This window comes from Carassius carassius, chromosome 26, assembly GCF_963082965.1.
Source record: "Carassius carassius chromosome 26, fCarCar2.1, whole genome shotgun sequence".
In the NCBI taxonomy this organism is placed as follows: domain Eukaryota; kingdom Metazoa; phylum Chordata; class Actinopteri; order Cypriniformes; family Cyprinidae; genus Carassius; species Carassius carassius.
The window spans coordinates 1,469,768-1,485,439 of NC_081780.1; the positions used below are offsets into that span (position 1 = coordinate 1,469,768).

General features: G+C 35.7%; 1 protein-coding gene across 4 annotated transcripts; it reads right to left on the reverse strand.

Moving 5' to 3' along the window:
• Positions 1-487: 487 nt before the first annotated feature.
• cpsf6 (cleavage and polyadenylation specific factor 6) lies at positions 488-15,413 on the reverse strand. 4 transcript variants are annotated; one of them, XM_059510596.1, is made up of 11 exons: positions 15,287-15,413; positions 13,833-14,039; positions 11,631-11,734; positions 11,361-11,506; positions 11,074-11,247; positions 9,318-9,807; positions 7,131-7,246; positions 6,902-7,055; positions 5,953-6,148; positions 5,844-5,875; positions 3,657-5,744 (listed from the first exon to the last, which is right to left on the reverse strand). In XM_059510596.1, exons 1-9 carry the CDS (start codon positions 15,344-15,346, stop codon positions 5,962-5,964), a joined length of 1,638 nt encoding a protein of 545 aa, XP_059366579.1. In that variant the 5' UTR covers positions 15,347-15,413; the 3' UTR covers positions 3,657-5,744; positions 5,844-5,875; positions 5,953-5,961. The 4 variants fall into 4 exon arrangements, with proteins under 4 accessions (XP_059366581.1, XP_059366578.1, XP_059366579.1 ...); XM_059510598.1 differs by lacking the exons at positions 3,657-5,744; positions 5,844-5,875 and adding an exon at positions 488-903 and having other exon boundaries at positions 13,833-14,012; XM_059510595.1 differs by lacking the exons at positions 3,657-5,744; positions 5,844-5,875 and adding an exon at positions 488-903.
• Between the last annotated feature and the right edge of the window lie 259 nt (positions 15,414-15,672).

Genomic DNA, 15,672 nt, shown 5'->3' on the forward strand with positions numbered 1-15,672 from the left:
GACTGGTCTTGTGCTCCAGGGTCACAAAAGAGCAGGGATGTCAGATAGACATTACAAATGCAGAATATCTTTATCATTTACCAACCATAAAAAAATTCATTAATTTGACTCGAAAACAAAATTGAGAATGTTTCACAGATTTGAACTGTATAGCTCCAATTACAATCAAGAAAACTAATAAAAAAGTTATGGAAAATGTAACCCTGCAGGAACTGCCAATTGATTTGGAATATGAACAGCAATTAACAGAACTACTCAAACTAATCCATATTGTATTAAAACTCTTAAAATTAGGCAAAATTTGAAAAGGCACAATGTTTATAGAAAGTAAATGTGTCAACCTGAAATGTGGTTCTTAAACCAGTTATCCTGATATCTAAGTAGGACAAGTTTTGAAAATACACAATTATGAACAACTAAATAAATAAAGTTGGCTAAACGTAACCTAAACTATCAGATCAAGTATGGACAAGCAACAAGTACACACTTTATTACAACACATTCCATTTAATAATCAAGGCAAAAGACACTTACACATTATATGGATGAGGGGAAAAGGGAAGAAACATGAAACCAAAAAAAGTTGATCCTATAAAAACAAACCTAGCTAACTGACAATTTACAACATCATAGCTGTGAGAAAGTGGTTTTGTTTCTCGAACAAGCAGGCAAATAATTCTCTTTCACTGAACTGACTTTAGCACAGAGCTAATTTGAAATAAAAGTAAAAACTAAAAAGAGCGGTCAGGAATTAAGAGTGAGTTTATAATATTTTACAGAACTCTACTTTAGCTCTGCAGAGTGTGTCTGGAGTCCGGCGCTCTCCGTGACTGTGCGATAAGGGACGCTGTCGACATGAATCCATGATGCTCCCGACGTCTCTCCTCCTCCTCTTGCGTTCGACTGAAAGGTGTCAAAATGAAGGTGGCAGTTTGTTTTGGGGCACAGAACCCAGAAACACACACAGCTGCTTTCCCCTCTACATCTACACAAGCTCAGACCGTCCCCGACATACACAAGCATGCAAACAACTTTCAATTTTCAACAGCATCAAACTTAGTTATGACTGCTGTAATGGTCTAAAGCAGGGGTCGGCAACATATGGCATGCAGAGGGATAAATCAATGGCATGCGAGCAATAGGGAAAACTGCATACTGATGTACATTAAGGTAACAATTCCGTCACACTGCCTATAGGGAGTTTTCAGAGAGAGAGAGGGGTGTAAATGATCTGCGTCTGTCTCTCTCTACAAACAATGAAGCTGAGTTTAGTTAAACTAAACTGTCTTAATGCATTGGCCTCATCTCATACAAACACACAGTGGTGTTCAGAAAGTTCAAAACAATTTTAAATCTTCAGAAACTACCTGCATGAAAATGCCTATTGATTTTTTATTGTATCATTTAAAAATGTTTATGAACTGTATAAATACAGAATGCATGGGGGGAGGGGGTGATGGCACAGTGGTTAACCAGAAAAATAAAAAATGTCATTATGCCAAAAGGGTTGCCGACCCCTGGTCTAAAGCAATATTTAATTGTAGTAGTTACACAAAAGCACAGAATTTGGTAAAAGTACAACATAAACTGCAATCAAAAAAAAAAAAAAACTATTTTAGACAAGCCCCTGGATTCAGTGTATAAATAGTCTAAATAGACAACACAATCATAAAGACATTGGCATGCACAACTATGAAACACTGTACTCAACACCACAACTCAACTTTAAAGGAATAGTTCAACCAGGATTGAGAGTTTGTGGAATTTGATATCCAAGTTATAGAGGAGTTTATTTCTTCATCAGATTTGGAGAAATATAGCATTCCATCACTTGCTCACCAATGGATCCTCTGCAGTGAATGGGTGCCGTCACAATGAGAGTCCAAATCACTGGACGTAAATCCACACCACTCCCGTCGATCAGTTAACAAAAACAATTCAATGGTAAAGAAATGTAACTTCAAACATGTCCTTTATCTGAAATATTGATTCCTCCAATGAAAAAGTAATTTGTCTGAATGGGAATAGAAATAAGCACAGATCAAGCAATGCTTACTAGTGAAAATGGTCCAAAAAAACAAAAAACAAATGTGAAGGTGGATTTTAAAGTGAGAGGACAGTAGCAGTGGACCTTCACTAGAGGAAGCGTTATTATGGACTCATACTTTAGTTGTTAAAATAAGGAAGCAACAGTCTAAAGTTATAAAAACATCTTTATAGATTTGTTTCTTATGAAGCTTGATGTTTTAATCAGCTTTTTGACTCATTCTGACGGCACCCATTCACTGCAGAGCATCCATTTGTTGAGCAAGTGATGCTAAATTTCTCCAAATCTGATGAAGAAACAAACTCATCTACATCCTGGATGGCTTAAAACACATTTTCAGCTCATTTAAAATTTTGGATATTAATCTTGTATGATGTCTATTATTTGTCAATGACAAAGATAAAATTAATAGTATTTTAGTATCGAAACTGTAATCCATGTTGATCAATAGGCAAAATATGCCTTATATGAAAAATATAGCTTTTAGTTCCATCGAGAAAGCAATCAACCAAATCAAATCAGCATCAGTACTACCAACACAAGATCTGAATGAGTGAGATTTGAAATACATTTGGTAGTGTTGTATTTTTTAAGTACATTTTAGCCAAAAAACTAAAGAAAATAATACAGGTTTGGAACAAGATGAGGATTAAAAAAAAAAGGAAAAAAAAATTTTATGTTAAAGTTGAAAAACTGCAATAAAAAGTGCATGCTTAAGTTGCATCTGTAGAATAAGAGGTTATGGATATATGCAATTTAAATTGCATAAAAATCCCTATATGATACTGAATGTCATGAATTTGGTTGATTGATTTTTCTCAATGTAAAACATGTATAACCTCTTATGATTTCAAACAAGGTTAAACAGTAATTACTTTTGAGTGTTTTGTTTTTCCACAGGTAAAATAAATAATAAAAGCAGATGTGATCTACTTCAAATCACTCATTTTGAAGAATTCATATCTATATGTAATGGAAAACCACATCTAACAGGGTGTCAAAAACAACATTCAAATGGACAATAAGTCCACATAGTAAACTGCCAAAATACAAAGATATTTAAAAACGACACATTTTATGATGGCTTTTAATGAATTTCTGAATGAATCGATAATCCAATCATTTAAGATTCTTTAGAGCATTTAACTAGTTGTTCAACTTCAACTCAACAAAACTGCAAATGCAAACCTGTATTTCTTTTTTCTACAACAGGAAAAATACTAACTCTTAAAATCTTAATTTTAAAGCACAAAGTATAGTGTCCACTTTACCTCTTGAGAACAAGCATCAAATCCACATTTCAAATTCAATCCACCCCCAATGCAAAGAGCAATTGTTTTTAAGATGCAACTATTTACAATTTTTTACCATTTTAAGCATCATTTCTACTGAACAGAAATTAAATTTCTAAGTTCTGTACCAAATTGCTTTATTCTAGTGATTCACTAGACACTGGAGATACAGTACACAGGGATGGACGAAATTCAGCAACTAGTCATACTTTACCCTTCTGTTAGTCAGGAAAAATCGACAAAAAATAAAACGTACATAAGATGCGATTTCCTATTAAAACATTAGTTTGTGTCTTTAGTCATTCACGGGTATTTCCGCCCATTTTAATACAAGAAATAATTAGCAAGATAGACATGAACACATGGAAATTCTTGCACTGTAGTTTGTGTTTGGAATTACAATTAACGATAATGATCCCAGAAACACAAGTTTGTCCAATCCTGTGACAATCTTATAAAGCACAATAGTGAACAGAGGAAGAGGGGTGTGATTTATTACCATGTCAGGACCATTACTTCAGAAAAACACAAATAACCTAGGAACAGTCATTTCTGCAGAACTCCAGACAGATAGGCACTACATCCAAAAATCCCAATAAATCCCCTGGAACAGGGCTCTACGCATGGAGCAAATGCTTTCAATTCATTTAAGTTTGCAGTGCTTAAATGTTCTATTCAAAATCTCGAACCCGATGCATACTTTAGACTAAAAACACGTATTTAAAAGTGCAACATGATTTCTGAATTAATAACAGCGGAACAAAACAAAATGCAAATTGTGCATTGCTGACTTTCTCTGAATGGTGTTGCTACAATTCTAGGTTGTACAGTTGAGAAGAGAGAAAAACTAAAATCAACACCTGAATAATTGGCAATTTTTTCGATAGGAGGAGGCCAGAACAACAATTTGGAGGCTATCAGAATTACATTTAACAAAACTAACAATGCAGTTGTGCATTTACAATCCATTTGCTAAACCCGAGTTGCCATTTTAGTTGAACTGAACTGTTGAACTTGAAGAGCATTTTTTGTGCATCTAAATCTAGCATATGTGCGGTCACTCACAATGCATCACACATGATATTACAGTGTCCTCAGCATTTACATACAAATTATGTACAAATTTACATTTACGTACAAATTTAGCCTGTAGAAAACATCACACAGCAGAGCCATGAAGCAACAGGTTAGACAGTAATGAGTTTCTAAAATCAGACCAACAGGGTTTGAACTGAGGGCATGTGCTGCATTCATTTAAATATTGATCGTGAAAATATTAAATATCTGTTGCATATTAAATCAAACTAAAATAATTAAAATCACAAACATGGGTGTTTACCTAGAGAATAAAAAAAAAGCATAAAAATGCTAAAAATGTTAGCTCTGGAAAAGCAATATAGCAGTTCTTCATTCATTAAGCATTAAAGGAGCAGATAAAAAATAAATGCATAATTGGTGTTACTATGACACTGTAGTTTCACTTTTATTTTACATTTAAAGACAAACATTAAAAATGGTGAAGAACTGCTACATCTGCAGCATCTAAGAGGATGTAACACTAACAAACATGGAAAATAAGCGAATAACGATATGAACTGAGAACATGTCAATTTGACTAGCTATTAAAATTCTGCAAATGTGACTGAAATACTAGGATTAATAAAATGACCCTTGACAGTGAAAATACATTTAGCTTGTTCTGACAAAGGACATTCATAATGCGTTGTTTTTTTTCTTTTTCAATTATACTGTACAGATGTGCTCAACATAAAAAATGTAATTTGTCTACACCATGACAACTCAAACTGACAGACTACAAGCTTCATGTTTTTAAATGCCAAAGCAGATCAATTTGACTCCATTCATTTGCTTTTCACAACAAATCACTGAGGTACTGAACCAGAACTAGGACAACCTTTGTTAACATCAAACCCGTCTGCAGGAATGTCAACGCACAACTGGAGAAACGATTTTGCTCTTTTCAATACATTCATTTTCTCAAACTCAACCAACTTCAACCAATTTTCTATACATTTATGGTCACATGTTCAATTTATATTTCATAATCTCAATTCTAAAGGCATGAAACATCCTGAATTTAATTTTTTTGGCAAACAATTGGTCAATTAGGCAAAATAAGGAGTGAAGTGTTGTTTGACATTGGCATAGTCTCAAAACTAGCAGCAAATCTCAGTTAAATGGACAAATAAGTGCAGTTTAAATGCAAAAGCATATATACTTTTTTTTTTAAAAATAAAACGCTGAAATACACACAAAATCCATTCAAAGACAAACTAGATATCATCAACTGTGGGACAGTTTAAGTTTGCAGGAGCTGATATTGCACATTAAACGGCTTCAAGACCAGGTACACAAGTTTTAAGGATCAGAGTACTCCGATCACACTACATTTGTTTAAAAAAAATAAATAAAAAAAAATTAGCTGTAGGGGAGAAAAAAAAAAAATTACAGTACTTGATTACATTATAGGTTGAGGGACTCACCTTTTCTGATCACGTACCTGTGATCCCGATCTCTGCAGGATGAGATGCATGTACATCTGAATCCTTAAGATGAAAGAAAAACAAAGACAGAGACAAACAGGATACACACCTTCTCCAACTAACGGCGATACTCCCGCTCACGTTCTCGGTCTCTCTCGCGGTCACGTTCGCGGTCTCTCTCACGATGACGGTCCCTCTCGCGGCTGCGCTCTCTGTAATAGTCCTCGTGTCGGTCTCGGCTCCGAGACTTGCGGCGATGCTTCTCACGAGAGCGACTGTGGTCCCTCTCCCTGGACCGTTCCCGTCTGCGTTAGGTCGAAAAGCATTAAAGAGAATATGAAATCGCAAGTACTACTTTTGCAACGGATCAAAATAATTTGTATTGCATCAAATAATTTTTCATTTCTGAAATAATTTTTCAATGCACCAAATAAAAGTGGTTGCAATGCAAATATTTTTACATGCGGTGAATTTTGTAATACGTCAAATAATTTTGCATACATAAAATAAGTTGGCATGTATGACATTTTGCAATACATTTAACACTATATTGATGTATTATTTTTGCATTGCATCATTTTCACATGCATGAAATAATTCACCAATACAGGCTAAATTATACATTGCAAAACTATTTGAGGTACGGCAACAATTTTGTGCATTCATTTTTGCATCCATTATTTTTTTGTTGAACCAAATAATTAAGCAATGCATGTTTTTCATGCATCAAATTTTGCAATGCATTAATAGGCTACATTAAATAATTTTGCATGCATTATTTTTGCATTCATTTTTACACACTGCACCAACTTATGATGCAATGCATCAATTTTACAATTTTAAGCAATTTCATTTTCATCGTTTTATACTTAAACATTCAACAGAATATAGTGGAACTGCATCGTTTTAATCTGAATTATCAATCAGATTTTTACTCTCACTCATTACTTTGGTTAAATAGGAAGAAAAGTGATCTCAAAATACATTTCACTCATGCAAACATGATGCATCCCCTACAGCAAACACAAAAATAAGGTGCAGATCCACAAGATCTTTACTTCAATGCAGATCCGTAGGATTTGGACTCTATTCCATGCAAGCAGTCCTGCAATGAGCTGATGAGGACTTTGCAGCGGTCATCAGCAGAAACCTTTGACTGCTTGATCAGAGAGATGGCGGTCACCAGAGTCTCTATAGCACTGCCGTAATCAGCTGCAAAAACAGAGTGTTTAGTTACCACCTGACAAACCAAACCAAAGATTTGTACTATGGGTTAAGTGTATGCACCTGCACTCGCGTCGGACACTGCCCTCGAGATAGCACTGCTGGATATCGCTCTGTTACGATTCATGATCTCCTCAAACTCCGCTTCACTCAGAGGAGCACGAGACGAATCCATGTCCCTAAAAGAGAAAAAGCAGATGCACTGGAATTTTAGAAACCAAAATTATTTGTAATAGGGGTGCTCCTATATGGATTTTGAGGCCGATCACAGAAAGCAGTATCTGCTTCCTGGTCTTGAAGCCTTATTTTTATCATGTACAATTATTTATAGTAATACTCCTATCAGGATTTTAGACATTTATTCAGGGCCTGGATTTTCATTCAAAATGCGGGGAATTGCTCTTGTAGGGGACTCTTGCGAGGAGGATTTATTTTTTATTTCTAAAGGGAATTTTCAAAAATATATATTTCTCACCTAAATGTTTGATTATGAAGTGCATTTTTGTATTTACACTCATGCTACTTAGACTATGCATTTTCTTTAAAGCATCCCATTTTTCATCAATTCCTTAAAACATTAAATATTTTCATGAATTAAGAATTCGTTCCATGTATTAAATTGTTCCCTCAATTCAGTTAAATCATGGGTTAAGGAACAAAAGTAATGAAACATGAATAGTTGCCACAAATTAATAAGTCTTAGGAACTAATTAACAAGTTGTAGGAATGAATAGACTATCTGCACTGTGTCCTGCAGCCCTGCAAAGCCCACATTATGAAATAATTATCTGGTGAAATGACTTCAGCCGAGCTCACACTACAGGAGTTTTAAAATCATAACCGATTTTGAAATCTGGTTGCACCACTCGTGATCTCGCAGCAGATAGTCACTGATTTTTCTTTTAGCGTGCTAGTAGCTTTCTGCACTCGGTGGATTCAAAACGGCGATTTCACTCCAGCGCTTTTAATTCTCCTTACGGTTGTGATGCGTTCGACACATTATACAGACAGTCGTGTTACTATAAAATGTCAAAAAAATGTTTTCTCTATCTCCATTATCCATTGAAGTCGTACATCAGCTGTTTTGCAGTTTTGTGCATTGGCTGTTAAAGTGCTGACGTAATCATATAGCCATCATCATCCAGATTTAAATTCTAAATTTCAAACATGTTTGATAATAATCAGGGTTGCCCTGATGTGTGTGCGAGCAGATCGGGAGGTGCAAGATTCGATCGGTGAACGCCTCACACTACCATATAATCCGTGCAGAACATCGGGACAGATCGAGGTTCTAGACTAGATGTTTGCTCCAATTCTCGGGAGGGCGAAATCAGGGCTAAAAATCCTGTAGTGTGAGCCAGGCTTTAGTTACTACATTTTTTTATTGCTTTCCATATTGAAGAACTTTGTGTTCTTTCTATTTTAATGTAGCCTACTTTTTAAGTTTAAATCACATTAAAAAGCCTAATTTGTACATTATGAATGAATGATGATGCATTTAGCTTATATACAGTCACCGTCACTCACAGCCACTAGTACGTGTTTTGCGCACGAGCCGCACGCAGCCAAATTATCAGTATTGTTATAGTTAAAATACATGTTGCATGCTTCAGAATAAAGACCACAAAGCTTTATAGTATTTAAAATATAAAATATGAAGTTACAATGATTATTGTAGTTACAATTATTGATATTTTTGTAATAGTTAATGTGCAGCATGTTTCCACATAAAAACAGTAAAAAAAGAAAAGAAAAAAAAAAGTGCAATAAAACCGTTTTAATTTCTTTTATGATGGCTTAAAACACTTCATGTTATTAATGTTTTAAAAACAGATAATAAGTTATAATTATACTGCTACAAGTAGTTAATATTTTAAATACATTTTTACTTAGATTTAATTAACATTTTCATTTAGCAATAACAAACTACTATTTTTACTACAACTATTATTATTGTTAGTATTTCTACTTAACCAAATTTTGCAGCCATACAATCATGGAGCTTAACAAAATTACTGTAAAATAAGTTGCGTTTTAAATAATTGACATTAATGAAACAATGTGTTACTTTAATAAATTTAGCAGTGATTAAACCTGGAGCTTGTTGCGCTTGACAAAAAAAAAAAAAAAATTATATTTGAAATTGTGCAGCCCTACAATATAATCTAACCAGTTCAGTTTCGACCGGTGTGGACGGAGACCTTGTTAGGTGTGAGATTAACAGTGCAGTGAAGGGGAGGTGTTCATTACCTGCCACCAGGGCCAAAGTCTCTGTCGTATGGAGGGGGGCGGCCGTACATGTCACCCGGCGGTGGGCCCCTGCTGTCGGACGAGGGCATGTTGTTGTTTCCGGGTGGTGGGAAAAAGGCCGGGTTGACGTGAGGGGCCGGCGGTGGACCTCCAGGCGGGGGTCCCTGCATATGAGGTGGAGGTGCAAGGCCAAGCGGGGGTCCTAAGGGCCCAGGTGGACGGAGAGGAAAGGGTCCCGGAGGGGGAAGACCCTGCTGAGGTGGAAGGGGGCCTGGAGGAGGCCCGTATCCAGGTGGGGGAGGCCCAGGAGGCATCGGACCCATAGGAGGTTGACCAAACTGACCAGGAAACATGACGGGTGGAGGAGGACGGTCTCCTCTATTAGGAGGACCTCCGAGGGGCGGCAGCAGACCTTGCCCAGGTAGAGGGGGGCCAGGGGGTCCTGGAGGCCCAGGTGGGCCTGAGGGGGGACGCGGCGGGCCTTGCATACCTGCAAAGGGAGGGTTTGAAAATTAACTAAATTTACATAGATCAAAGACAGCAGGCGAACCCATTTGACTTGACTCTGAATTACACTTAATATTTATTCGTTTCATTTTAACATTGATTTTAGTAAGAGCTTAATGTTTTCAATAATTTAAGTACCCGTATTTTTCGGACTATAAGTCTCACCGGAGTATAAGTCGCATCAGTCCAAAAATATGTCATGAGGAAAAAAAACATAAGTCGCATTCATCTAGAACCAAGAGAAAACATTACCGTCTACAGCCGCGAGAGGGCGCTCTATGTTTTCAGAGTAGACTACAGGAGCACTGAGCAGCATAGAGCGCCCACTCGCGGCTGGAGACGGTAATGTCTTCTCTTGGTTCATGTCAAATTAATTTTGATAAATAGGTCGCACCTGACTATAAGTTGCAGGACCAGCCAAACTATGAAAAAAAGGGCGACTTATAGTCCGGAATATATGGTACTTTATTTTTTATTTTAAAGTAATTAATTGACTATTTTTACATTTATATGATTGATTTATGAATTAGCTTTATCAACTTACAAACCCAATTTTGTAGTTCATTAACATCAATTTGAAGCCTAAAAAATAGGGCAAAATGCCAAAAAATAAACAAAGATGCCCCACAAAGTCAAGATACAGAGGCAAAAAATGCCCCTGCACAAATTAAAATTACTAAACTAGACTAGAGCAATACGAGATTAATAAAATGCTGATTATGACATTACATTTAGATCTGCTCATGCTGCAGTCATCAAACACTTTCTTCATTGTTTTTTTTTGCATTTGTAAAAAATTGCAACTAATGCAATTGATAAAAATTAAGTTGACCATGAATTCAATTTATAAGACATGCTTTATGATGAAAAAATGAATCTATTAAAATGGAACAAACCAATTAAAACAGAACTTGATTAAAAATAAAATACATTTGAGGGGAAAAAATAAAACAATTAAATATACTTTAAGTCTATTTAATGCAATTGTTGTGTAAATGTGCCACCTTAGGCAATTTAAAGACAGCTTTTGTGAATGTTGATAAATTTCTAATTAGCAACAGTCTAAAGAATTCTTCAATACTGAATTAATTTAAATATGACAAAAAAAAATACAAATGTAATAAAAAAACTTATTAAAACTGACCATTCAAAAATAAAACAATACACCTGTTAAATCTCATCCGGGGGGGAAATATAGACCCTTCACAGAAAAGCTAATTTCTGCTCTTGCTCTAAGATAGACTCATACCTTGGAAGTGTGGTGGAGGTCCACCAGGTCCACCTGATCCAGGAAAGCGGTCTCCTCCTGGGCCAGGAGGGGTGGGAAAGCGCCCACGATTCTTGCCAGGAGGAAATCCACTGCGAGATCCTGAGCCTGGAGGCCCGGCCTTCCCCTCTCCGGACATCTGCCCGGACTGTATGCCTGAGTGGACAAAAACTGATCATAAAACACCTGCAGCGCAAACACAGCAGCAAGTTCACAAAACTCTGTTCAATCCGTAGATGTGTTGAATTTCCTGTGAATTTGAGTCTCACTTTTTCGCGACTGCATCTCAAACTGGCTGAGCGACTGTTTGTTGCAAGGAGTGACGATTGGGTTTTGTCCGTGCAGCTCCCGTTTGGACAGCAGGTCTATCAGCTTCCTGGACGATGAGTCTGAACCCACGCAGACCAGAGCAAACCTGTGGAGCACAGAGAGGTCATGTTTGATGCTGATCTCTATAAAAACCATGTAACCGAGCATCACAACAGGGTTGATCTGTATATTTATACAGACCTAGGAGACAAAACTCAGGCTTCACTTACCCTTTTGACTGTCCATTTGCTCGATTCTCAAAAAACTTGATCTCCAGCACATCATTGATGCCTACTGAGCGAATAGCATCGGTCAAATCTTCATCAGTGGTCCACTGTAAAGAGGAAAACAAATATTAATTACATTATGCGTGTAATAAATATACATATATTTATCTATCCATCTATACACACACATCTAGATAAACTAATAATACTATACACACACATATATATATATATATATATGTATGTATATATATATATATATATATATATATTTTTTTTTTTTTTGCTGTCAATCGATTAAAAACTTTAACTAGATTAATCACACATTTTTTCTGTGATTAATCGCAATTAATCGCAATAAAAAAAGAAATGTTTTTGTACGTTTTTAATATATTTTTTAATGTAATAATTTCACAGTTAATCAAATTAATGTAGAAACAACATAAAGACAGTATATTTTAAATACTTGTTTAAATGGCATCTTTTTATGAATGAAGGCCAGTATTACTGATATTAATACAGCTACTGATTTGTTTTTTACATTTATTATTAGGCTTCAAAAATATAACAGTTTTTAATTTAAGTAAACTTAAAACAATGCTAAGATAAACCCATAATAAATGTCATGTTTACTCCTGCCCTTCCTGTCTTAACAGTTAGGAAATATACAGAAATTTAATAAAGTTATCAAAGTTATATGCAGTCTGCACTGCATAAACTATAAATTAAACCGTTAATCCTTATTAAAGCTACAAAAGTTATTTAGTCAAGAGCAGCGAGTCATTTTCTCTGTTCCCTTTGTTCTTTAACTTTACTGACAGGAAGCTTTATTGGCTGCTGTCCCTTTAAGAGCAGACAGACACGCGGATCTCACTGTTTATATACTGTCTATGGATCTCGCCTCATTCTCTCACAACTATTTTTATTCATTTTAGACTTTATATAAATTATTTAAGATTGCTCTTATGAGGATAATCGACAAAACTGGCACTTTGGGATGTTTATTGTTAGTTCAAGCGCTTAAGAGAACTGGATTCTGGCGCCCTGTCTATGCATTGTGTGTGTGTGTGTGTATGTACGCGTGTATGTGTCTCATAAGGGCCTTAAAGCTGCCTCCTTAACGGACCCATACAATTCGAATGCAACATCCAATTTTTGACATCCCTAACGTGACATGGTAGCTCGATATAATAATACACATCCGATCATCTGATCACTTGAATGTCCAAACCATAAAACAAATACAACTGACAAAGCTAAGTGAAGACGCAAGGCCATCACTATATGTTGAACCGGTGTTCACCTCCGTGTTTTGCTTTTATGCCACTGACTGCACGGGGCAGTCATGTGGCTACACACGCGGTAGTATACTTTTAAGGGGGAATTATTAACAGGATTAAAAAAAACGAAATAACCGACATAGGAAAATTACGTTGGTTAGAGGTTCTGAATTTCGGTTTCGATTACTTTTCGATTAATCGTCCAGCCCTACTTGTGTGTTTTAACAGTATTAGCGCAATTGATAACAGTTCAGTAATCAGGTGCTGTTTGACAGGGTTTTTAGATGCACATGTTTAGAAAAAGCACACAACAGAACAGCATGAGAATGAAACGTTTAACCAGCAAGGCTTTAAAACAGATGCAAATAAGCGTGCACTCATCCGAAGCACGCAAACCAACGCCTCAGAGCATTATTTTACAAATATGTAGCTCTTTTTGAAGTATTGTGTTTGAATGGAAAATTCACACAAAAATTGTCAAAACGATATCCTATAGCAGACATAACTTGCTGAAAGTAATGCATCAGTGCATTCTCTTAAAGTGACAGAACTTTCATAATATTAATTATACAGCAACAAGGAAATCACTCACTGCTCGTGATTGAATAGCTTTTGTAACTTAAAGATCAATCTTTAACTTATACATTAAAATATGCAATGCTATTTTACATTTGATTACTTCATTCAATGTCTGTACCTAAAAACGAATGTTTAGACTTACCTAAAGACATTTTTTTTAAATCACCATTTATTTTATTTGTGTACCCCATTGTATTTATTTTTGCTGTTGCTTGTAGTCAGATTATTCTCATTTTCTTTATTTTTATTTGACAATATAACTTTTCCCTAAACATAGCACATACCGTACTGAAACTGTTCCACCCATAATAAATAAATAAATAGAGAGGGAGGGTACAAGACTGACCCATGTGAGGTTGCCGATGTACAGAGCGATTCGTTTGCCAGTGTAGGTGAAGACGACATTCGGTGGAGCTCCTTTGCTCCCTTCAGATCCCCCCGGCGCAGGCAGGTTGTCCAGGTAATCTCGGTCCTCAGGTGCGTCCCCGTTGTTGGCAGATGGTGAGCTGACATCATAAAGGTCAATCTGCTCATGAACAGGATATTCAGACTCCTGTGGCAGCAGAAAGACAAACACATGTTTCAGAAGTATTCACAGGACAGGCATCTCAACCATGAGCCATCACCGAGATACTAGTTCATTCTTTCCCCAGTTTAAGATTTAAGATTACATTTAAGATTACATTTCAGTAATGTTGTTGTGTTGGTCACTTAATGTATGATTATGAATAGAAATGTATGACTTAAAATACATAAATAAGCTTTATTTTTATGCATTAACTTATAACTTAACTTTTTAATTAATTTTTTTTTAGCAATCTAGTTTTGCCATTTTAATTCGTTTTAAATAATATACATTTTTTTAATTTTTATTCGTTTCAGTAAATTTGTGACGTGCTCATCATTTTGATTAGTTTCCTATATATATATATATATTAGTTTTTGTTTTGTATTTATTTTTAAGTAATTTTGTTGTCATTTTACTAGTCTCTTTTTTAATGTCTAAATTATTGCATTTTTATTTCAGTTTGTTATTTAGAACATTAAGTTAGTTAATTAATTACAATTAATTTTATTTCAAGTAATCAATTCTCTAACGGTTTCTGCAATCTCATAAAAGCATTATAAAACAAATACTAGATTAAAAGTTTAGAAAATGGTTCCTTTATTAATAAAGTATAAATGTACCAGGAATATTTTAAAACGCACAAAAATGTGCAAACTTTAAACGCAAATATTTCTAAATTACAAATAAATCCAGATTCCCTTTGAACTCCTGCTTGCGAAGCTAATTTGCATATTACGCAAACGAACGGCCCAGCGTCGCGTCTGTGCAAGAGTTAAACCTGCATCAGCTTACAAGCAATTCTTTGAGTTCTTTAAAACGTTAAATTTCAGGTGTATTAATCTTAATCATAAAGCATTGATTTGTCTGGTTGAAGCGCGCGGCCTACTAACGTTAGATCTCCACGAGCGCGAACAATGAACGCACGCGACGCAATGAATTCCGACTCTCGCCACAAACCTGCGCTCAAAAATACAAATAGTAACGTAATACAACTATTATATAGATACCCAACAACAAATAAGATGTGTAACCGAGTTAACCTTTTTTATAACCGTGTAAGTTACACAAACGCTGCTCGCTAGCTAGCTAACGTTAGCTGCTAGAGTTTGCAGACGCCCCAGTAAATCCCCAGAGAGCGCTGCATGTTTCTTGTGGGCTTATTTTCAGTCTGTACGTGCAACACTTAAAATAGTTATTATTAAGCAAGTTTAGATGCTCAGAGTGAACCTGACCTGATTAAATTCCTCTTCTACATCGGCGTAAATATCGATGTGGTCGACTCCGTCCGCCATTGTGTCCCCCTCCTCCTCGGTGCCCGCGCTGCGCGCGAAGAAGAGACGCCGATACGTGAAGCCAGGAACTCCCGCCCAAAAAAACCGACGACGTTCTGTGAGCTTCACGCATTTCAAAATAAAACGGAATTTTGAAGCGTGTGTGTTTTTTATTATTATTATTATTTTTATCACCTGTCACGTTGTGCTAAAATTGATTATATAATATTGTATTTATACATTTATAATAGTAGCTTAAAAAGAGACTGATTATGTTTAAATCTTTAAATTATTTTTATTTTTCAAAATCATTTGCTGGGTATCATAAAATTTTTATTTTAATCGAG

Bases quoted from the DNA above. Each gene is read 5' to 3' on its own strand.
- cpsf6 (XM_059510595.1), bottom strand. From the start codon at position 15,346: ATGGCGGACGGAGTCGACCACATCGATATTTACGCCGATGTAGAAGAG. The intron at 11,507-11,630 runs GTAAGTGAAGCC...TGTGCTCCACAG, and splicing joins GCAAATGGACAGTCAAAAGG to GTTTGCTCTGGTCTGCGTGG. The intron at 7,056-7,130 runs GTGCATACACTT...CTGTTTTTGCAG, and splicing joins AGTGTCCGACGCGAGTGCAG to CTGATTACGGCAGTGCTATA.